The sequence below is a fragment of the Lissotriton helveticus genome, chromosome 6 (genome assembly GCF_964261635.1).
Source record: "Lissotriton helveticus chromosome 6, aLisHel1.1, whole genome shotgun sequence".
In the NCBI taxonomy this organism is placed as follows: domain Eukaryota; kingdom Metazoa; phylum Chordata; class Amphibia; order Caudata; family Salamandridae; genus Lissotriton; species Lissotriton helveticus.
In genome coordinates, this window is record NC_136067.1 from 652,997,053 (window position 1) to 653,022,787 (window position 25,735).

Below are 25,735 nucleotides of genomic sequence, written 5' to 3' on the forward strand. Positions count from 1 at the left end.
GAGATGGGGTGCGATGGATGTGCTGCCTTTGTTGAAGATGTGGTGTGGGCATGGATCTGACGGAGATCCGGAGTGGATGGTGTTCATGATCTTGATGGTGTCATCGTTGTTGATGTTAGTCCAGTAGAGCAGGCGGTTGGTGCGGATGGTGGTCATGGGGGCCGAGGTCTCCGTGGTTGTCGGGGCGGTCGTGGCGTTGAAACTGTCATGGATGTCTGTGATCTTGCGGTGGAAGAAGGTGGCCAGCGAGTCGCACAGGTCTTGCGACGGTGGGACGTCGTTGGTGTTGGAGCTGGGGTTGGAGAGTTCCTTCACGATGTTGAAGAGCTCTTTGCTGTTGTGCGCGTTGTTGTCTAGGCGGTCTTTGAAGGAGGCCCTTTTGACGGATCTGATGAGGTGATGGTGACTTCAAAAACTTGATTGTGGTCTCTGTGGTGACATCCTTAAAAAATTCAACAACAACCCATTTACTGTAAACATCAACACAAACAATTGCAAAACGTCGATTAACATTGAGTTCTACCATTGGCTCAATAAAGTCTAGGCAAAGAGTATGCCACGGTACATTGGATGAAGAAATATGCCCCATGGTCGAACCAACAGCAGCTTTCAACCTTTTTTCGCCATCTTTACAAGTCACGCACTGCTCAACGCACGTCGAAACCTGAGCATCTATCCCAGGCCACCAAAAATTGGCTTTAAGCCTCTGTTGAGTCATGGTCTGACCGATGTGTCCCTCATGTGCAATGGAAATGAGTTTACTCCTAAGTTCAAAAGGAGCAATACATTTATCATTACGCATCAAGATGTCCTTGCCACAAGTAGATAATTCATCCAACACTTTAACGTAAGGACGAACAGGAACCTGCAAACAACTCTCCCTCTTTGGACCAATTTTGATCATGTGTATGACTTCCTTTAAAACACAATCCTTTTCCATGGCTGCAAGCCATTGTTCTTGTGAAAATGACCCCTCACCAATAGAAATCACATCTTGGACCCACGCAACACTCTCATCCAACAAATCCTCACTCAAAACCCCCTGATCTGCTTCACCTGGTAACCTTGAAAAACAATCGCCCTGAAGATTCCTCCAACCCTGTACATGCTGTATGTCAAAATAAAAATCTTGTAATTTAGCTGCAAGCCTTGCCAATATAGGCGATCTTCTGACAGCACCCCCAGGAGCCAAAATTCGAATCAGAGGCTTGTGATCTGTTTTGAGAACAAAATAAATTCCCCAACGATATGTCCGAAAATAGTGTGCGCCCCAGACAGCCGCCAAAGCTTCCTGCTCTATCACACTATAATTGACTTCAGAATCAGACAAGGTCCTGGAGGCAAAAGCGATGGGACGTTCACCCCCTTCATGTTTTTGAAGAAGAACGGCACCTAACCCAGATGCAGTAGCATCAACCATGAGTATGGAAACGCGTTTTGTGTCAAATGGTGCCAAAATACCAGCTCTACAAATGTCATTTTGTATCTGACAAAAAACTGACTCCTGTTCAGATACCTACACAAACTTACAACCCTTCTTGAGTAAGGACCTCAGACAGATGGTCTTTTCTGAAAACTTCTTAACAAACTTAGAGTAATACTCTGAGTCCCATAAATGACCTGAGTTGGTCCTTATCTGTGGGATGCGGAACTGATTTTATCGCTAACAACAAATCCTTCTTCGGCTTAATTCCAGAAGCTGAAATCTCATGGCCTAAATACTCAATTTGTTCCACGAGAAAAACAGACTTCTCTTTACGCAGGGTAAGACCCGCATCAAAAATCCTGTGTAAAACTTTTCAGAGTATCTGATTGTGCTCTAAAACTGAACTTCCAAAGACCAAAATATCGTCTTTCAAGTAGACTACTTTTTCTAGCCCCTTGAATATTTCATCCACCATTCTTTGAAAAACACTTGCGGCTGAAATAAGGCCAAATGGTAGTCTGGTAAACTGGAAAACCCCCTCAGTGGTGATAAAGGCAGTGAGATGTTTGCAACTGTCGTGTAATTTTACCTGGTGGTAAGCACTCTTGAGGTCTAGTTTAGAAAAATACCTTGCACCATCAAGAGTGGATACCAATTCCCCAATGTTGGGTAAAGGGAAAGTGTCAGCAATCACACACTTATTTAATGACCTGAGGTCCACGCAAAACTCAATTTGCCATCCGATTTTTTAGAAATCACAACCGGAGAAACCCATTGTAACCCCTCTACCGGTTCAATAACCCCACTTTGCAACATCTCTTCCAATAGAGACTTAACATTACTCCTAATGGCTAAAGGAATCCTCCTCAATTTATGTTGAATAGGTACAGAATCATCTTTCAATTTGATGAGATGGGAGTACCCCTTGAACTCACAAAGTTCGTTATTAAACACAGAACCAAAGTCATTCAAAATGAACTCAATAGAATCATCTTCTCACACCATAACCTGCTCAGTGTCAAGATCGCGACGGGAACAAACTACAATTCCCGGCAAGCCCTGGGCCGGAACTACAGTTCCCGTGATCCTTCACGTCAGACCGCGATCTCACGAGAAAACATTTAAGGAAGCCGGCGGCTGGATATCGGTGTCGGGAATTCCTCTAGAGTTGTGGGATTACGGTGTTTGGAGTACTCAGTGTGCTTGGTGCGGTAAGGGTGCCTGGCACAACAGCGCTTTTCAGCGGGATCGCTGATTTCTTTGATTCTTGATGTTTAGAGCTACTCGGTAACTGCGGTTACCGTGGAGTAGGTTTATTGACAATTGGACAGTGGATTTGGCTCGGTTGGCATTTTCGGCCAACGGAGAATACTTTGCTATTGTCTAGTGGTGTGCAGGGCGCACATTAACATTTGTGGTTGTTCTTTACAAATACTTTGGATTATACCCTTTACCCATCTAAGAGGCATTATTTGGGTGATTGGAAGAACGAGAGTTCCAGGGGCCTTCACATGTTTATTTTCATTTAACTGGATATCACAACTAAAGGTGGCAGCGTGCATTGCATTGTGTATAGGTGTTAACTATTGTATTTACCTCTTCCACTTAACAGGGGTAGTCTGGAGGTGTATGGTTTACACTCTTCCCCTGTGATGCACAGTTAGAGGTATACTTAGGTAGGTTCTTATCTATGTGATGCATGTTATAGAGAGACGCTGAAGGGTATTGACAATTATCATATTACTGGTACATGCTTTTTGCATTGCTATAGTTACACCGCAACAATTCCTACGCTGCCAGATACCTCTACACATATACAAGAGTTATATCTTCCTTTACAGGTATAACTCCTGTACAGTAGTTTCATATGTACTGTTAGTTCTGATTAGTGCAAAACATAGTCTTATGCGTGTGCTCTGTTTATGTCTTACAGATCTCCCTCCCTGCTGTCCCCTCCCTGTCCTTCCCTGATCAGTTCATGTTTCCCCTCGCTTGATCTTCTCAATGCTCTGTGCCATTACGGCAATTCAGGCGTTGATTCGATCTAGAGGTGGGCATACTAATCAACAAACCGATCCCGAGGACGTTATCATAACACTCAGGCGCTCTAGGGTTAATGCTGATATACAAATCAAATTGGTGTACTCATCCCAAAATAGGAGGACCATCAAAAGATACGTAGACTTTATCCATTGTGGATCTATTTTTAAACAATATGTCAGACACAAAATATCCCACAATGTCTATAGTCTCTCCCTGAAACCCTTTTGGAGAAATGTAAGAGAGGTTTATCATCCCACAACATCTTGAATGTAGATTGAGGGATGATTGTATAACGTGATCCAGTGTCCACCATAAGTGATACTTCACGTCCATCTATTCTAAAATCAGCCTTTGGTCTATTCTGTTTCCTGTCGTCAATTCTCGCAACATCCGTGCCGTTGACGACTCACAATCTGTTCCTAACAGGCGAAACATCACTACTGTAGTCCTCGACGACAGCATCTTCTGTTTACTTTTGGCTTTGCACATTTTTGAAAAATGTCCAATCGGCCACATTTTAAGCAGTCTTTATTGGCAGCAAAACAGAACCTCGCCTCTGATGTGTGTTAGGTGCTACCACATCTTGTGCAAAGTTTATTAGAAGAAAACATTTTCTTGACATTAGTCCTGAACTTGTTTTTCACCACCGCAACTGACTTATCCACTGAGTAATCTGATTCATGGTCCGAAACTTTTTCTGAGACTTCTTGTTCCGAACTCTTCTTTTTAGAATTTTTAATAACTTTTATGCACTTTTCTGATTCCTCAATGACTTGAGCAAGATCTATCGCCACCTTGAGTGTGGGATTCTTTGTCGCCCATAGTCTTTCCTGAATCTTACGATTATTACACTGGACGATCAGCTGATCTCGTATACGTTCGTCACACATAGCCCCAAACTTGCATTTTATAGAAAGTTCTCTTAAACGTGTGACGAAATCATCAATAGACTCATCCGGCCTCTGTTTCTGGGTATAAAATTTGTAGCGGTTCATGACAAGGTTCTCCTCCCTAGCAAACCTGACTTCTAACCTTGAAATTGCTTCTTTATACTCGTCAGGAATTGCTTGGCCATTACCTTGTAAAGCAATTGGTAAAAATCTAAAGACTCTTTGTCCTTCCTTGCCCAAAGTGCTCAATATAATTGCTTTCTTCCTCTTTGATGAAAATTCTTGGCCATCAAGTGCCTCTAAATAATTATCAAACATTATAAACCAGTCTTCCCATTGGATATGGGGATTCCCTGGTTCAGATAAAAATGGAGGAGGAAGAGTTACCAAAACTTGTTGTGTCATATTCAACTTTTAGCAATTTAAAGTTAATTTCGAAATGAGACTTAGATTATGTTGAAAGGTACTGAAGGAAAACGTCAAAATGCTCCACAAAATACCTTTACAGAGCAAGAATTGTGTCAGAGATCCAATGAAAATATAAGATTAATAAAATACCTTCATGATGATGAACTGCTATAAACATAGAGCTGTCCGATCACTCGCAGCTCTAATAACGAAGTCAGAAGTCCAAACGCTGTTCAGCAACGCGATGTGTTTAACAAGTATTCTTCCTTGAAGAAAGATGGCCGCCGGGATGAAAATTAGGCTTGGAACGCAATCCGAGGCTTGGAACGCACGCTGCACGCTAGCGTAATGCGTCACCTCCGCTAACTCGCAGGAGTGCCCGGTGAAGGAATGGCGGTGGGAAGAAAGAACACAGGGACGTTGCTAGAGAACGAACAAGCTCCGCTTACTTGAAACATTGAAAGACTTTCTGACCAGCTATAGACTCCAGAAAACTCCGATTCCGCTCGGAATATCATCCAATGTCTCAGTGTTCATGCAGCTTTAACTAGACACCGCCGGGTTTGTTTCTTTTGTTGAGTCCATCCACTGAAGTGCTTCTCCACGTTGAAATATGCCAAGGATGAAAGGCACGACATCAACACTCGCTGGCCAACAGTCACAAGTCTCCAAACACCATATTGTAGGATACATCTTTTGTTCAAATTATGCTTACCAAGATATGCGATAGCCAGATTATTGCAATCAAAGAAGCCTTGTTGCGGTGAGCGCTAATAAGTCCTGATACCCCACCAACTTGATTCCTGACTGCTTATCTTAAAGGCTGGGACACAAAACAGGAACGGATAATTTTATTACAACATTGGTAGAAACAAAGGAGCTGGTCATTAAACATAATACCTTGCTGCAATTTGATCATTATTGTTAAATAGAGAAAACAACGCACGGGGCTATTTAGTAGTTCAGAATGGTAACCTGATGCGTGTTCTACATAGGGAACGATAACGTGCCATATTGGAAGATGACCTACCGGTTACTAAATCGAAGAATCGGCGAAAGCATGTTTGTATTCTTCGAACCCACAGAGAAAAATATCAGGGGTATGCAGTCGACAATACGTTCACTTCGAAACCGATTCTATGAAGTGTCCTTTAAAATGCTGGAATTAAAGCGGTAAGGAAAAAGCAATCAAGGCCCGAGCTTAAAGGGAACATGAGGCATAAATAGTACTCGACTTAAAAAATGGTTGCATTTCGAACTAGAATAGAAACGTTCGACATGGCATAGCTCGTAGTCACTCTTACCAGAAGCAAGAACGCATTAATGCTGCCGGATTCTTATGGTTTAAATGGAAAGCGACTGGAATTTGCCGGCGCGATAAAGCTGTGGGAGGATATATCACCACGCTGGGTTTGCACTTCTGAAAATGATAAAATTAGAAAAAGCGAACTCTATTAATTTGAACGTCGCTCATCAGACGTTTGATTATATGAAGGTTGAAGCGAGAGGTAACACCTCGAGCTGGACCATGGTCTTACCGAGAGTAGAAAGTATCTTTGCCGTGTAGATCAACCTGCGGGAGCCGCATACAGGATAGCCGCTGGCGTCCCGCAGACGTTGAGAAGGTGAAATGACCCTAATTGATGACGTGTGTCTCGTTATATAGGGACCAATCATTTTACTTGATACGTAACTAGATGAATAAAGGTACGCCCAATAGTGGAAACTCCCTGTGACGTGGAGATACAAAGACCGGGTGGGAGGTTAAATCTTATGGTAGGACCGCCTATTGGGTGACGTATGTGTAATGACGGCACACCCCTTGAGAGAAAGGGGACTCCCTACAAATTTGAGAGCAAACGGTCGAGCAAAGAATAAACTCAAAGTATTGGCATATACTTTAGAGTGTTGGCATATACTTTAATGTTATTAATCTCCCTTATAGCATTCAATACGGGAGGTGTGGTGACCAATCGGCCAACTACAAACGAGCATGATCTATGTAGCGTGGAAAATAGATAACCGGCGATAGACATTCAAAGCGCAAAAAAGGTTACGTGTACGGGATAAAAACACGCCCATTGCGGAATATACCTACGCCCAGTGCAGAAAGGGAACTTAACATACTGCAAGTGAAAAGGGGGGGGGGGCGAAAGATGTTTTACGAGAACTGCACCTAGAAATAATATGAGTGTGTCAATGAAGATATTCAGTATGTTGAGAATAGATGCAACACACATCTAGGGATTTTATTAGGTGCTAAAATCTAATGAAACTCTACAAAAAAATAATGTTACAAGGGATTTTTTCATTAAGTAGATGTTATAATCTAGTGGTGGCAATTGATGTGTAACAAAAAATAAAAAATGAGGGGGGTAGTAATAGAAGAAAAGGGGTAAAGAACCGAGACTCTATTAGGCTCATCGAACTAATTTGGACTGAGTTTCATGAAATACTGTGTGTGGACTCAAAGCCTGCAGACCACTATCTCAACTGACACAGCAGAACCAGAGTCCCACAAGCAAGCATTACTATTCTAGAATACAAGTACGGCATAGAGAGGAGAGAAGATCATAGAGAAGGCATGAGGAAAGTAATACAATAAGTTTACAACACTTACCCTGAAAGAGGCAAAGTCATTAAGAAAATAAAGCCACATTAGAGCCACAAAAGCCTACGTCATTCAAACTAGTTATTATAGAGGTCTGTCTGATTATTTTTTGCACACACATTGGTTCACCACCAAGGCTTAGGTGTAGTTGTTTCCATAACTGCTTTCCAAATGGTACCTGATTAGCAGTCCAGTTGCAGCACATCTCTGCAAAAATTAAATCGCACTTCGTGCATGTATAAACTTCACTTTATTATGAGAGACAGGCAAGACAAGACTTGAAAGCCACAGGAACCTTTAAATAACAAATAGCTATATGATTATAAATTATGTGTTGCTTTGTGGGCAAGTGTTTAACTATTTAGAGCTGTTTCTTCATTTGATCATTTCTTTCGGGCGATTTTGTCATTGTGAATGCATAATTTCTTATAGCAATAGAGTATGTATTAGAGGTAGCATAGAAAAGGCAAGTGCATTGTGTTAATAATTCTAAAATGCTTGTGCTTTATTTTTCAGGTAAAGATAGAGTTTTTAACACTCCATTATGTGAACAAGGAATTGTGGGATTTGGAATTGGTGTTGCAGCTGCTGGTGCTACATCCATTGCAGAAATTCAGTTTGCAGATTATATCTTTCCAGCATTTGATCAGGTTAGTGCTTTTCAAGAAATTTACATAGCTGTTGCAATCCTTAAAAGAGGCCAAGTTTAATAAAACATCATGCAACTTTTGAACTTCGATATGATAATATTAATTTAATGTGGCCGAAATTGAGGGATTGCAACTGATGCTTAAATAGACTGATAAAAGTGTGTGGCAGTCTTTTACTTTGACACTAATGTCATTTACATTAGCTTGCATGAATGTCTGAAACCCCAGAGCTCAAAATCCCCATGATTGGTCTGACACCTTGTCCAATAGTCTCTCAAGGATGATGTGTTCTGTTGACAAAATAGTATAGTAAAGATTTAGAGGTTTTGTGAATCAATGTGCTGTGCTTTGAAGCTGATGGGTTATGATCCCAAAAGACAAACCATGGGTTTAGGGATATACCAAAGCACATTGGTATAGATGCATCAAAGGAAAAACCGATCGCAAAGGGGCAGATTCTCAGAATCTGCCCCTTTGCGACCAGTATTTTTGCATTTGGGATGCATCATCCCAAATGCAAAAATCGCAATTTAAGAGATTACTTGAATTGCGATTGCATTTAAGGAATCTCAAATTGAGACTCCTTAAATGCAATGCATCGAAGTAAAAAAAATCGCGATTTCGCTAATAGGGGGAGCAAATTACCATGAAGTTGAACTTCATGGTAATTTGCAAAAACTTTGAAAAATGCACTAAAGTGCATTTTTCAAAGTTCCATTTTACACACACACATGCCCTTGGGGCATGTGTGTGTGCAAGATGTTCTCATATGCAGATTTCAGGGGTGCAACAGGGTGTCCTTTTGACACCCTGGCACCCTTGGAATTGCATTCTCAATTTGCGATTCTCTAATTGTGAATCGCAAATTGAGAATGTCTTCCCATTCATTCCTATGGGCCTCTATGCCCATAGGAATGAATGGGGAGGTATTCCTTAATTGCGACTCGCAATTTGCGAGTCGCAATTAAGGAATGTTTCGAAATCGCTATTTTTTTTGCCATTTCTACATGCATAGCCTTTTGCTATTCCTTATTAGCGAATCCTTATTATTCGCTAATAAGGAATCGCAAATGGCATTGTTGATGCATCTCTACCTTAGTCTCCAAATACATTATGAGCAACTTATGCTTGACCAAGTTTCTTGTTTGAAGTATTGTGGGAAAAAAGCCTGATTTTGTTGCTGCATGCAACATGTCAGATCAAATCAAGAAGAGCACGGCTCCATTATTCTTTCTGTTACCTCTGTAACAATTTTTAAAAAGTCCTGTAATGGTTGCTCTATTTCTACAGTGCTGAACGTTTACAATATCAGGTTATGGGGCTTTTTCCTTTCCTTTGAAAATACTTTAATGAAATTATTATCCTTGTTTAAATTGACTCTAACAGCAACGTGATAGGCTAGGCTGGTCATCAGTGGAATAGATTAGGTTGTACATGTATCCTTTATTGTACCAGACGACAATTTGAATGAGCCTTAAAGACTCATGTACAGGAAAGGCGTTAGAAATCATATGGGCAGGAGGGGTTCAGTTAGAATAGCAAGTAGTATTTGGGCCATCACATGATGTATTGTAGTTCTTGAGCTGATCAGCAACAAAGGAGTTGTCTGATGTAATGATGTTGAGGGACCTTGTAACATATGTAGAAGGTGAAGTACTTTTGTAAGATCCTGTGAAACAACAGGGGGATCCTAGAAGATAAAACAACAAGGAGATCCTAGAAGATAATTTATATCAAAAACTATGGAGACTTAATTCTGTAAGGTTACTGATCACTGAATGTTTTCTATACAGGTCGGGTGGTCTGGAGCATGACTTAAGTACATCTTTGGAGGGAAGTTTGTATTGTGGAAGGTTTAAAGAATCAATGCATGTAGTCTAGTGATTTGAGTGGAGCCTTTATTTGCTTTATTGCTTGAATCATTTGTAAAACTCTGATAAATGAAGAGTATAGACCTATAGTTCATGAACAAAGATGCCACACAGATGAACATCATGATTATAGTAGTGTGTTTACTTGAGCATCCTCATTCCTAGATCATAGGATTTGGGTCAACATTGAATGCAATGCAGCTTAACCACTACATACTGTCCATTGAACTTCAGTTTGAGCATTTCCATTTTCAGCAGCTTCTCCTCTCTGTTGCTTTGCTCCGGGTAGCTGTGTGCTCTACAAAACATTATAACATAACATATAACATAACAAGAACGTCAACAGACGATAACAGACGATAACAAACATTCACCGCAGGGGGATTTAACACTAGGTAAAGTGCTTTCTCATGCGTTGCTATGAAATACCTAGAAGTAACAGTGCAAATAAATGTTCTCTGAAGATGCAAAAGACCCGGGCAAAAGAATGAAACATGATTCATATCATATCCTGTTTCTTGACATGACATTAGTGACAGCCTGGACAAAAGGTCGTCCCTCCTTTTTAATCCATGTATTTTCACCAGTCTGTATTAGACCAAACCACAATTTCATAAAGAATCTTCATATAGTGGGGCATAAATTAGCCTTGAACTAAAATGGCATCTCACCATACCTTATGAACATTCGTCTCAAGTACAGTCTTTTTGTCTGTAGATATTGTTGCAAATCTTCATAAAAATGTTTGATCTTGGAGAGCGTGGCCTGACAAGATGCCCGGCTAGTCGCACTCGCGTGGAGCTCCTGCCCCAAATAATGGAATAATACGTTAATCCTGGCGGAACCGTCGAATACGCCGACATCCCTTTACCTCGGCGAGCTGAAAAACTGGTAGTCATCTGGGGTCGGAAAGCAGAGAAAATGATTACTACTAACAATGAAGTGAAGCAGCATGCCTGACTTAAGGATGGAGGTGCCTGACCACGTCCAGGAAACAAATGAGATCAGCGAGGTCACGGCGGGACGCGAGGTGGGGAGGTTGCCTCTCGAGTCCCGTGCTGTAGTAAATCCCTGCTTCCCCATCGTGTGACCGGAGTGGGCCGGAAGGTGATCCGTTGATACCGGGAGAGGCCCGGAATAGAACAGGCCTGCAGTCCGAGACACACAGCCTCGGAGAGGTACGGAGACGAAAGGGGGTGCGACACTCCTAGGACCCCCTTTGCCCAAGCATAATTAACAGCGCCTCTAACGGCTTACGGGACCGTTGGGCGTAGGTGTAATTGGTTTAATTGGAAGGAGAGCAGATCGGATGGCTGGGCTAAGCAGTTCCGGGGCTGAGCCTTGACGGCAGTATACGCGACTTCCCTAGACCCTCCGAGGCCTTGTGTGGGGCTCAGAACACTCCCTCATGTCCCAGAAGATTTGTGGAACTCTATGTTCCCAGTGATCGGTGCCTTTAGATGGCAGTCCCAGGCAGGTGAAACACTATTAGCTAACGCAGAATCAGGTGGGTGGAGGGAGACATCGGACCGGCTTGGAGAGGAAGCTCAGTTGAGGAGGGCCTGAGCCTAATTTAGAAAATTGCATAGGGTTGGACTACCAGGCGAAGAGGAGCGGATTGTGACACCCCCGGAGGTACAGAGGGAGGTGAGAGGCACTTTAGAGGGAAAAGAAGGCCTGCTCCTAGGGGTGGAGCCTGAAGGCTTTAGGAAGAGGAACATGATAGATTGTGTGGGCAAGGAGTACCAGAAAGTCGCGAAGCTGCTGCAGATAAAATAAAATTACTAAAGCCCCACTTGACCACAAAACGAGATCGGGCCGGTGAAAGAGACGAACAAGGCGTGCAGAAACCCATCAGTACACTGCCAGACTATGGTCAAATATAAGCCGTCAAGAGGAGGACAGACCATCAAGATAGTGCAATATACAAAGCCAGGTCCGGCAACATCAGAACAGAACAGAAGAGAACCTGAATTGACAACGACCCAAGTAACTATGGCACAAGACAAAGTGGACATATTCAACACCATCAGAGACTCCCGGGTGGCGCTGGAGACAAAGATGGACACCATGGCAATGGACATAAATCGCCTACACCTTGATCTGCGAAAAGTGGCGCATAGAGTCACAAATATGGAAGAGAAACTGGGGACGCTGCGAGAAGACGTTCAGAGGCTCCGTACAACAGTAACCTCGCTCCAAGAACAGTCCAATCATCTTGAGGACGGAGTTGAAAACGCGGAAGGGAGATAGAGGAGAACAACCTACGATTTTTATGATTTCCAGAGAAAGCAGAAGGCCCGGCGGCGGATCTGTTTTTGGAGAATTGAATCGGGTCGGCCTTTAACAATATCAGGCTTTCCAAATTGTTTGCCATGGAAAGAGCCACTGCTCCCTCGGCCCCCGCCAAATCCAGGATCACCGCTTAGAGCCCTGAGTGCACGTCTATTTAATTTTATAGACCGAGATATAATACTGCAATATGTTTGTGCAAATGGCCCACCCAAATTTGAAGATCGTGACAGCCACATTTACCCTGATTCTCCTAGAAAAGTACACGATCCGAGTAATTGATTTTTGGGAGTCAAAAGACGACTTAGAGACCTTAACATTAAATATAGCCTGATGTTCCCAGTTAGACTCTGAGTGCACTACGGGGACAGGGCTCATTTCTATGATACACCCCAAGACTGGATGGACTTGATGGGTCTGGCCGGACAAGACCAGAAGCAGGGCTGGCATGAACAGCGTAGAAGGAATGGGCGGTAGCAAGGCCAGCGTCGTGACTCAGAAGTGTAAAGATCCAGGCTGCATAAAACATCGGAGCTTGGTCGTATCCTGGGGTGTCCCGATAGAACTTTACAGAATGAAGTAGCAGGGATACCAACTCATAACCAGTGCTCCCCGCTATGCCTGGTGCAAGAAACCCAATCACAGACAGAAGGCGCTCCAGGCTGGGCTGGAGAAAGCCCCAAAGGTGTATTGAAACGGCACCTGGGGCCAAGGTGAGGCGGGGTATAGATACACTGAAACTGTAAGTACATGAGTCGAATGAGGGGGGATCGGATTTGAGCAAGCGAGGGGCTGCTTCCCCTGATGGACTGAGGAAAAGAGACATAAACATTTTTATATGACATGGTCTGCCACTTTAAGGTTCAGGACACTCCACCTGCAGTGCACGGGCATGGCCTTGCTAAACCGGTGGAGGTCGGGTGAGGCGGTACGGTGCTTGGCAGACTGGCCGTATATCAGAGACTGGATATTTGGGTTGACCTACTAAATCTTTTTATTGCAATATTGTGGGGAGGGATCCAGGGAGGGGGTGGAAGCTCGGAATGGGGGGAGTTCCAAGTCCTTAGACAACAGTTGGGCTATGGGAATGAGGTACTACTGCCGGTGGTGGGGGTGGGGGGTGGTTATTGGGGAATATAATAACGTAGGTGTACAGAGAGGATAAGCCAATCAACCCATAAGATTAAGCGAGTTACCCGAACAGCATGCCTCTGCCAGAAAGTATGGAGACACACCTCAACACACTATAGTCAAGAAGTGCAACGATAGACAGAATGCCAAGACACCTCGGCATAAGAGAGCTTAATAAATAATTCGGTCAGTCAGTCATAACATAGAATGTTTGGGAGCTTAATAATGTGGTCAAACCGATCCGGGTAGTAATGTATCTAAAACAATATAGGGTTGACATAGCCTTTCTGCAAGAAACACCCCTGTGGGGTGATTGCCTTAGATATGTTCAGCGACGGTGGAGAGGTCAGATATTTGCGATGTCTTACTCTAGGTATGCCAGGGAGCACTGATCTGGGTGGCACCGGGTGTCCCCTTCAAAGCGGTAAGGTCTAGCCTAGATCAAATGGGGAGATATGTGGTGGTGGAAGGAACACTTGACGTATGCTTGATTAATGTATATGCCCCTAACAGCGATGACGGGGAGTTTTTGGGGTCAGTCCTTAGACAGACCTATCTGGTACCCGATGTAGAACTCATTGTCGCAGGAGATTATAACTGTGCTTTGAATGGAACAATAGACAGATACCCTCTGAAGCCAGAGGCTAAACCTAAAACTAGGGAGGCCATGCACCAGATGTAAATTAACTACAGCCTCATGGATATCTGGCAACATCGTAATCCACATCAAAAAGTCTATTCGTGTCACACCTCTGCGACTAATACATATAGCAGACTGGACTATTTTTTTATACAGACTGGGGCGGTCAATCGAATAGAGGAGGTGCAATATCTGGCTCGATATTTATCCGATCATTCCCCACTACTCATAGTATACACATTGGGTTGCCCACAATCCAAGATACCGCTGTGGAGGATAAACACTGAGGCATTAACTGACCCGGTCTATAAGGCATCAGTAGGAACGGAATTACGCAGGTATTTTGGTACAAACTGGAATACAGGGAGCACTAGAGCAGTGGAATGGCATGCCATGAAATTAGTGCCTAGGGGAGTATGTATGTCAACAGAGGCAGGCGTCAAGAAAGTGCTTGAGCACGATCTGCAGCATCAAGCAGAATATCTGCCCATCTTAGGAAAGGCACCCCACAGACTTAAAGGGACCACAAAAATGGACTGAACAAAGGCAAAAGGTTGTGGAAGTAAGGGACACACTAGACAAATACAATAGAAATAGAAGTAGAAGACGGTGGTACACAGAAGGAGATAAGGCACGATGCTTACTGGCACGTCTGATTAGTATGGAGACGCAACCTAAGCCAATCTTGGCAATTAGGGACGCCTAGAGGTAGCTGGTCAACACACAACATGAATTTAATAAGGCATTTGCAACCCATTTAGATAAGATATGTACGGAGCCCCAGAACCCCTCACATACCCAGGGCATGGAAGCATATTTGGAAGGCATAGAAATGCCCAGTTGGGACCCCGAAGCTCAAGAAGCCTTGGGGCCCCACTTACGGGGGACGAATTAAAAAATGCGATAACACACTCTAAAGCAGCCAAATCTCCTGGCATGGACAGCCTTGCCGCCGAATTCTACAAAGAATACGTGGAGGCAATGGCTCCCAGATTGTTGGACTTAACTAAGGAGGCAACAGAGAGGGGCGAACTACTGAGTTTAATGCGCGAATCATTAATAGTGATGATTCCCAAACCTGGGAAAGACCCATCGCTACCAACTTCATATCGACCTATATCTATGTTGAACGTAGAGCTAAAAATTATAAGTCATGTGGCTCACGAGTATTTTGCTCCCGTGTCTCCCGCAGCTGGTGCATGAGGACCAGTCTGAGTTTATACACCATTGGAATACGCTGAGAAATATCCGCCGACTCGCACATGTATTGCAGACACTGAGGGGGGCTCAAAGGAAAGCACACTGGCATTCTTGGATATTGAACAGGCGTTTGACTCGGTTAGATGGGAATATCTGTGGCAAGTACTTCTGAAGATGGGTTTGGGCTCGTAAAACGGGTCAGACTACACTATACAAAGCCCATGGCGAGGGACCGTACATGTCGGATGCTATGATGTTGCAAAGGGGATCGCGGCAAGGATGCCCGCTCTCTCCCTTATTATTTGCCCTTGCAATGAAACTACTAGCATGCAACCTCCGTGAATAGCTGGAAGGGCATGGCATAAAGATAGGCCAAATAGAACATATAGTGTCATTGTACGCCGACGACCTGGTGTACCTTTGCTGCCCGACCCATTCAGTCCCAATACCGCTTCAGGCCCTAGAAAAGTTTGTGATGGCCTCAGGCCTGCGCATTAATAAATCAAAATCGTAACTGTATCCGATAGGAAAAGGTGAGGGAAGGGAGGTGTCAAAGCTCCCAGGGTTGGAGCTCCCATGGGAACTGGAAACGGTGTGTTATCTGGGGATATGCGTGGCCAGAGAGAATGACACTTTCTACGAACAAAATATGGGTAGGATAATAAAGGGTCTACAAGGGGTCATAAACTTCTGGAATACATTGAAATTGTATTTGATGTCGAAGAAAGCCTTAATAACAATGGTCGTTCTGCCTAGGTGCCTTTTTGTTATGCAAGGGTCATTTTGTGAAATCCAGCATAACGTTTTTAAAGAGCTAGATGTTCTCCTTACGCAATTGTTGTGGAATGGGAAATGCTGTAGGGTTAGTTTGGAGATGATAAAATGACAATGGGACAATGGAGGCCTGGAAATCCCAGACCTGGAACTATACTACTTTGCGTCACAATTACAACACGCCATAGCATGGCTAGATACGGACCCCTCATGGGAAAGGACCCTACATTACTTACTGGTACCTATGGTAAGAAACAGCTGAGAGCTCTTCTTTGGACGGATAGGAAAGTACAGGGAACATACCCCCCATTGATCAGGTTAATGGCTAGAATATGGGATAGGACAGTAAAAAGGCTTCCTAAAGGTGGGCCATATGCACCAGATGTGGATATTTGGAACATGCCACAGTTTGCTCAAATAGAATGGGCGATGTCAATTGAAAAATGGAAAGAGGAGGGCTGTCTGATATTATCAGACCTATATCCAGAGAATAGGTTCATCACCTATGCGGTAGACACATTTGAACTGGGGGCAGGACAATTTCTGCAGTATGCAAATATAGCAGCCACGACCTGACAGCTTTGGCCGACATTTCCAGAAGGCCCAGAGCATTCACGTACGCTGGTCACTGTGATTGGCATTGTGGGCAGCGGAGATTTGTAACCCATGTATGCAGGGCACTGAGGGAAGATTAAAAGGGCAAGCCCCTGAAGGTAGAGGAGAGATGGCAAGAGGCTAGTGAACAACCGATAACAGCTGTAGACTGGAAAATAATTCACAAGTGTCCGAAAAGTGTCAGTATGCAGCAGCTTTAAGCGAATACAATCACATATAGTTCATATGACATACCTCTCACTTAAGCGACTTCATGCCATAAATGCAACTAGAGACCCGAGATGCCCCCGATGTCAGCATGCTCAGGCCGACTTTGTACATATGGTATGGCGCTGCCAAAAAATTAAAACTTACCTGACTGACATTCTGGAACAACTTCATAGGGTGACGGGTTTGAAGATTGCCCCGGAGGTAAGGACCGGTCTCCTCGGTCTGATTCTTAGGAATCCCAAACGTAAATTGGCAGACGATTTTTGGTTCTGGGGCTTATGACTGCTAAGAGGAGAATAGCAATCCACTGGTTAACCCCGCAGGGCCCACCTATAGACAAGTAGAAGAAAGACCTGAAGAAATGGGCGCTGACAGAAGAGGAACATATGAGAAAAACTAGAAAAGATGATTCAAAAGATTTCAAAAGATTTTTATTTGGTTTGGTACTCAACTAGAAAAGATGATAAACTCCCGGAAGTACTGCTGGCATGGAGGATGATGATCCAGGAGATAGCGGATCATACCTCGCTCTCTCAGCATGAGCCACAGGAAGCAGAACACCAAGAAATGAATAACACTCCTAGTCAGGAAGCAGGAGGAGAGGACAATTAAAAACAAAACCCAGGTATAGACTCAAGATATCGATTAAGAAGAAACTGGTAAATGGGGGAGGGGGCAGTTAGGAGGGTTGATGAGTTGTCATTTAATACACTTGGGCCAAAAATGAAGCCTGTGAGCTGTATCCTGCAACAGAAGTTAATTGACCTGGGATATTGAAATTACTTTTTTACATGTTTGATAAAATCCTGTATATGGATAGTGACTATGTTATGAAAATAATAAATAAATACAAAAATATTTTTTTTTTTAAAAGTTTGATCTTAGCAGCCTATTTTATTGAAACTTTAAAACACCACTACACTTGCATGATATCACCTCATCCCATTTCAAGTCCATCTATGTAAGGCTATGAGAGTAAATATTCCTTTACTATCCCTTAAAAGTTTCTGCCACATAATTATTTGCAACTTAGTTTAAGGGCTTCAAAACAACTGAAAAAAGTAATGAATCACCTAGTAAGCTCGATAGTTTGCCAGTCAAACCCAGCTCGAGACCAATCACTTCAATCAAGCTGGAAGTAATGATAGCGAGGTATTGTTTCCACAAAACAGAGTCAATACAAGTTATGTCCTTGAAAGAGGATATTGACCTTGTCTCAATACCATACAAGGCTACAGGTTGTATATTTGTTATGTACACTTTTTTTATTTTTTTAAAATATCTTTTTTATTAAATCATAAAACACACTTACAAATCAAAAAAAAAAGATTGAATCTCAGGGAAGCCAAAACAGTACAGTATTTTGGTGCAATAAGCAAGGATTATATTGTTTCAAAAATCTCAAGGGTAATTGGTGTCGGGCACGTCATCATCAAGGTTAGGCTCGGGGGGGGGGCACAGCCATCTGTAGCCATTCCAAGGTCCCCAAATCTTCCCCCACTTACGAGGGCACCCTCTGGCCACGTATACTGATTTTTCACGCACCATACACCAGTCCAGGTCATCCGCCCACTTAGTGACTCCCGGCACCTGGCTGGCGCCCCAGAGCTGAGCGATGTTGCGCTTGGCAACCATGTTCGCCAATGTTACCCACTGTTTCTGGGCTCATTCAAGTCAGACGGTTCCCAAACATTCAGCAAACAATGCCTAGCCTCGGGTTTTATCTCTGCGCCCAACGCCTGGCTCATTTCCACATGTATGGTCGACCAGAAGGTCTGTACTCGCTCACAATGCCACAGTGTATGCATTAGGGTGCCATCCTCCGCACATCCCTTCCGGCACGCACCACTATCAGAACGTCCCATGCGAACCAGACGTGGCCCCGTAATGTATGCCCTATGCAAGATTTTCAGCTGAACCAACCTCAGCCGAATCTGTATCACCACCTCCCTTGGAGAGGCCACCGCTACAACCCAGTCCTCATCATCGAGCTCCAACCCATCCTCACACCACTGGTCCCTGATCTTCCGCAGTGGATCCTCTGAATGATTCACCAACTTACGGTATATCAGGGAGATCGTCTTTTCAGGGATATGTCCATCTAACACTCTGTCCTCCAGAGGCGATGCCTCCGGAAGAGCCATACCCTTAGGAACATGTGTAACTAATGAGTGTCTCACCTGTAGGTACCGAAAATATTCATTTTGGTGTAATTAGTACTGGGCCACCAAAGACTCGAACGTGTGTACTGTTCCCTTCTTCCAAACATCCCCAATCTTCACTATACCAATCAGGTCCCACTTATCAAAGCCCTTCGACTTCCACATACTGCCCAACTTTTCAGAGTTCAGTAAAGGGGTGGCGAGTGTAAGTCTACCCTCCCACCCTAAGCATTTATTGGCAGCATGCCAGACACAGACAGCGTGGTCAGTGGGATCTGTCAACGGGAACCTACGCGGCCTAGAATAAAGAGCCCTTTCCAACGAACCACCCGGCGCCTGACCTCGATCCATTGCGTAACCAGGGTCACTAGGGATACCGTATATTATGTTGTTCACTGCAGCTAAGTGAGAGGACCAGTAATACTTGCGAATGTCCGGTAGCCCGATTCCCCTATCGTACCAAGGAAGGGTCAGCTTGCTATAAGCAATTCGAGCACTACCCCCCCAGAGAAGACGTCTCTGGAGGGATTCTATCTCTCTGAAATAGGTCTCCGGAACCAGATCCATCGAATTCTGCAACACATACAAAAACCGAGGAAGTTCCATCATCTTGAACAAAGTCGCTCTCCCTAACAGAGAGAGCGGGAGGGATCTCCAACGCTCAACATCCGCCCTGCACCTATTCAACGGAGCGACCAAGTTCCTTTCATACCGAAGCTGCGGGTCCAGCGTTATGTATATGCCCAAATAGCAAAATCCCACTTTTTCTAACCGCACCGGACAGGACTGCGGAATCACAAGAGGGTCTCCTGCCACAACAAACATCACCGATTTATCCCAGTTGATGACTAGACCAGAATATCGATCGAAAATGGCTAAAACATCCAGGAAGACCCGGAACGACTCCCTAGGTCTAGTAAGGTACAGCAAAACATTGTCTGCATAAAGCGAGATCTTATCTTTCCATTCCGCCGTCCAACGCAGACCCCGAATCGACCTGTCCCACCTTACCCACGCCACCAGTGGCTCCATCGCAAGCGCAAACCACAGGGGGGCCAGTGGACACCCCTGCCTCGTCCCCCTCCCAAGCATAAAATCACGGGACTTGCAATTGTTAACAATTATTCTAGCCAAGGGTTTGGAGTATAGAAGGCGAATCCACCTAATGAATTCGTTGCCAAACCCCATCTTCCCCAAGACCGCAAACAAATACTGCCATTCCACTCGATCTAAAGCCATAGACGCATCCAAAGAAACCAGCACCATCTGTTCATGAATCCTTGAGGCACCGCCCAAAACTCCCTGCAGCCGCTGCAGATTTAACGCCGTGTTTTGACGTGGCATAAATCCGGACTGATCCGGGTGAATAAAAGTCGTGATCACCTTGACAAGTCTAGTTGCCAGGAGCTTCACGAGGATTTTAGGTTCCGCGTTCAACAGCGATATAGGCCTGTATGAAGAACACTGCGTCTTGGGTTTGCCCTCCTTATATAATACCACTACATTGGCAATGCGCTGATCGTACGGGAGCTCCCCCACTTTCCAGAAACATGGCACGCACATGGGGGGCCAGCTTGTTAGCATTTAGCTTGTACAATTCAATGGGGATTCCATTCGGACCAGTCGCCTTGCCTGATCTAACCTGCCTAATCGCTTGGGCCACTTCATCATCCGTGAACGCGGAGTCAAGGTAGTCTCTATGTTTCTCCGACAGACAAGGCATGGCTATGTCCCTGATCATGTCACCGTTCTCCGCCTCGGAGTAGGCACTCCCGGCTGTATACACCGCTTGATAATAATTGACGAATTCGTCCACTATCTCTTGGGGGTCCGTCAGTAAACGCGACGACCTATCTTCCAACACCGGCACCAACCTCGAGGTACGATTCCCTTTCTCAAGCCAGGCAATTAGTTTACCGGCCTTATCCCCGTGCTCATAAATTCTGCTCTGCACAGCCGCTTGTGTAGCCACCGCCTTATTGCGCACTAACACTCGATATTCCTCCTCACGAAGGCGTAGCCGATGCAGATCCTCCGAAGCCCTAGACTCATTAAACTTCTCTTCTAAACTCAGAATGTCTGCCTCTAACCGGACCTCATCTGCCAGCGCCCTATTCTTCTTCCCGGCAACCAGGGACAGAACTTCCCCTCTCGCAACCGTCTTATACACCTCCCACAGTGTCCCCGCCGACTCAACGGAGCCAGCATTCTCTTGGAAATACCTATCGGACATACGGAGGACTTCTTTTCTAATGACCGTGTCCTTCAGTTGCCACGCAGTGATAGGGGCTACCCTACCAGCCGCCGGCAGATCCAAACGAATAACCAGCCACAACGGGGAGTGATCAGAAATACCCCATCTGAGATAGCGCGCTTCACAAATCTTAAGCGCCATCCCGGCGGGGAGCAATGCATAATCTAGCCGAGAAAGGCTACCATGAGCCGCCGAGACATGGGAGTAGTGAACGGACATCGGGTTGCGCGCACGCCAGCCATCAATCAAACCCATCGACGCCAGAAAGTCCGAGAGCCATCACTGAGATGGGCGGAGCACCCGAGGAGGACTGCGATCCAATTCCCCATCCAGCACAGAGTTAAAGTCCCCACCAATCACCAGGTCTCCCAAAGGAAGCGAAAGAAAAACATTCCCCAGTTCTCGATAGGTTTCGGTTTGTAATCCCGGTGGCACGTACACAGACAATAGAGTTACGGTCCGGCCCCCGACCAAACCAGAGACACCAACGTATCTCCCTCTCTGGTCGACCCAGGTGTGTTGCACCGACCGTGGAAAGGAGTTCTTGATCAGGATCCCCACACCTCTCGACCCGGTTGTAAATCCTGCGTGCACTACCAACTTATAACCCCCCCCTGTGGAGGGCCAAACATGTGTTCCCCACCAGATGCGACTCTTGCAGGAGCACCACGTCCGGACCATGTCTCCTGATAAACTGGTTCACCATCCCTCTCTTGATCTTGTCCCCAAGGCCATTAACATTCCAACTCAGTACCCTCATTCCAGACCCCTTCATACTACGTTTCCCTGCACCAACACAGTTCAAAATACAATAGCATGACTGTTCCTGAGATCAAAAAGCAAAAGGAAATAACAAAAGAACACAGTCGCACCATCACACCCAAACCCCCACCCCCACCCTGCACCCCTGCACTCGGCCTTCGCCAAACCCCAACTCGCAGTGTGCCTGTTGCCCTTCACTCAAACTAACCCCTATCTAAATATAGATACGAGGAGGAGTCCAGTATCCCGGAACCCCACCATCCCGCCATTATCGATACTGATAGCTAAGTCAATCAGGATAGTATACTAGCAACAATATCCTCCTTCCCCCCCACGACTCAACACCCCATCCACCACAAAATGTCACTGTTCTTCCGTCTCTTCTGTTTCCTTCCCATCACGCTCCTGAGACTCCGTCTGAGTCTGTAGTCCATCGACCCAGTCCGATGCCGCCTCCGGGTTATCAAAGAACCAAGTATTTCTATGCACCTCCACTCGAAGCTTCGCTGGATACATCAGAGCATACTTGTACCCCTTAGACCGCAGTCGTTGTTTGACTCCTTGGAAACTCTGCCGCTGCTTCTGAACCTTCTGAGTGAAATCAGGGTAAAAGTTCAATGACGAGTTCTCAAATTGCAGAGGGCCTTGTGACCTGGAGGCCTGGAGAATAGCATCTCTGTCTCTAAAGTTCAGGAGACGTACAATCATCGGCCGAGGGGTAGCACCCAGACGCGGTCTCCCACCTGGGACCCTGTGCACTCTCTTGACTGTAAAGAAGGAACTTAGGCCTTTGGGCTGCAGACGTGTTGTGATTAAATCCTCCACAAATAAGTCAGGGGATTGTCCCTCAGCATTTTCGGAACTCCGGTCAGACGGACATTGTTCCTTCTGGCCCTTCCTTCATACTCATCCAGTTGTCGGCCCTGTACCACTCCGCCGCTTTCAAGTTACGCACTTCCCGTTGGAGATCCACCACATCATCCATCAGGCTCGCCGTCTTTATGTCTATGGACTTCACCTTCACGTATGTTTTGGTGAGATCCGCCAATATCAGGTTGACCTCAATGGATACAGTGTCCAATTTGTGGTCCAAAGACTGCATTTGCTGGCCAAGAGAGGCACGAACTCCCTCGATGGCCGCCATCACATCGTGCAATGTAGGGTCCAGAGTCTGGCTAGGATCCACCGCTCCGCCATCTTGGGGTCGGCCAGATGTTCTAGGCGAGCCCATCGTAACGGTGTATCGATCCAATTTGTTGGTTTGCACTGTACGAGTTGTTCTGGATGATTTCACCTGGGGATTCTCCATCTCCGGCTTGGACGCCATCTCCAGAGCCAAGCCAGTCCCAAGAGCGCGCCTCTGTCGTCTCCGCTCAGCCGAAAGTAGTTTAGCACCCGGTCTTTGTCCCGAGTGCGACGTAGTCTCGCACCACTTCCAGTACACCAGGGGAGGGAAGTATCGTCGGGAGGGGGAGGGGCACCCCAATAAAAGAAGGCACCCACAGTCTGTTCTCCGCGACCAGAAGTCTAAACGGAGGTCTGAGCCGGCCACTTCCGGTCGATCGATCCGATGTTGTTCAACTTGGGGCCGGGTCACCTCCCATCCAAGACCCCGGTCCCCAACCGGATCAGGCCCAGATCTCCCAATCGACCCAACTTCACGTCCCGTCGTCAGATTCGACTGCGGAAAGTCTCATTCGGTGCCTCTAACACTCGGTCGTCCAGATCTATGTCGAAAGTTCAGGATATGTTGCAGGATAGTGCCGGCGGTTACGAGGGTCCCGGGAGCCCCGAGCTCACGCGGCCATCCTGGTCGCGCGCTAAGCTCCTCCCCCCGGTTATGTACACATTTAAAAGCGATCGCAAATCTTTCCCACTCTGTGCATTGAAAAATTGCAGAAGACCGATTCCTATGGACTTTGTTTTAGAGAGCCATATTATATCTTGTTTGACCTATGATAAATTATTGGCGATGCTCACTCCCAAGTATGCGTACTCTTTACCACCTCTAATTTCCCTCCATTAACAGACCATGACCTTTGAGACACCTCTTGCACCCATTATCATAATTTTAGTTTTCCTCTCATTAATGGAGAGATTATTAAGAAGTGTAAAAAAGGTTAGCATGCCAAGTTGTTTCTGCAGACCCATCGAGGTAAGAGACGTTAAAACCAGATCTTCTGCATACAACACACTTGAAACTTCTCTAGACCCACATTTTGGGGGATCTGTAACGCCTTGGCTTGAAAGAGATGGAAAGTCAGACAAATATAAGGAAAATACCTTCGGGGCAAAGTATACAGCCCTGTTTCAAGATGTTATTTACTGGAATTTCATTGGAGTTTTTATTTCCTGTGCCCAAGAGTCCTATTAACCAATTTTCTGAATGAAGGATATCGGTGGGTGAATAACTCATATAGGATACCAAATTAAATAAGTTTGTGCCAAAGTGTTTGCTTTATTTACAGAATCAAAGGCACTGCTGAAATCCACATATTGCACATATATCTTAATTTCCCGAAATTGTGCATGCTTCTCAGTCTGCATATACAGATACATGATATTTTCAAATGTAGAATAAGCCTTAGAAAAACCTGGCTGTTCGATTGGTAGGAGCTGGACAGCATCCACCCAAGAAGCTAAACAACTTTCGTAGTTACTTAGAACTTCTTGAGTGTCTGCTGCCCTTTGTCCGTGATGGTGCTGTTGAAAGCCCCAGCAATAGGGAGAGGAGTAGTGCTTCTGTAGGTGAAGATTTTGGGCATGGTTTTGGCTAGTAGTAGTTTGTCTTTCAGGTTATCGTACATGTTCCAGCCATCACGTTGACATAAGCCCCCGTATCAATTAATGCAGTCATGGAATAGGCCATTGATGCCAATGGTGCATTCTGGTTGTGGTCTTCTCTGTGGTGCCCAGTGGGTAGTATAGGTGAGAAAGAATATCTAAGTCCTTCCTCGATGACCGCACCTTGTTCATGGTAGCTGGCAGGGCCTTGTTGCTTGATAGGCATGTTTATCGTGATGGTCCGACGGGCACGCGGGTTGGCCTTTGTGCGATTTCTCGCCATCCTTTGGCGCCACTGTGACAGACATACTCGAAGTGGTTATACGTCTTGCACTGTGGCTCTTGCCTGCAGTAGTCAGGTGGATGTGGTTGTGACGGTCCTTTGTGTTAATCCTGTGGGTCATGTCGTGTGCATCAGGTCCACAGTCTGTTTTGATCTGAGATACCGGGGTCTAATGTTTGCTAAATGCTTATTATAGCCATGGCCTACTCCATTTTAACTCAAAGATTACTCAGCTAGACTGAACTTTTGTCAAACTTGTGCTTTCCTCAGGTAGTTAGTTAGGCAGCCAAAAGAATTCATTTATACTGTTTTGACTGTGCCTGGCTGAGCCAACTATCGCATTTTCCAGTAAATGTCTCCAGATTGTAGATTAGTGATGGAAGGTACTTTGCATTTAATATTCTAAGCATATGTTTTAAGGATGGACCAGTTAGATCATGTTTAGCTACTTTTGCCAATACAAATTTAATTCCAGCTGCTTTGATATCCAAAGATTCCAGGTGTTGTTTGTGGTGATCTGATGCAAGAAATTCAACTCCTATACATTTATAAGACGCTGATCTGGAGACTGAATAATGGCCTAATTTCTATAGTCTGATGTTACTGTATTTTCTTTTTGAAAAAAAGGACTACTTTTGTCTTTACTTGATTAATATCCAGGTTTTCCAGCAGGAAGTATTTATGGAGGTTGTCCAACGAGTGTTGGATATCAGTGGTAGTACAATTTAG

At 45.0% G+C, this 25,735-nt stretch overlaps 1 protein-coding gene across 1 annotated transcript in view; it reads left to right on the forward strand.

Annotated features, from left to right (window-relative positions):
- The window catches only part of BCKDHB (branched chain keto acid dehydrogenase E1 subunit beta), a 1,266,052-nt gene that overhangs the window by 291,647 nt on the left and 948,670 nt on the right, over positions 1-25,735 (forward strand). The window contains exon 4 of the mRNA XM_078648121.1: positions 7,895-8,028. Coding sequence (XP_078504247.1) covers positions 7,895-8,028 — 134 coding nt within the window. The remainder of the gene's footprint in view (positions 1-7,894; positions 8,029-25,735) is intronic.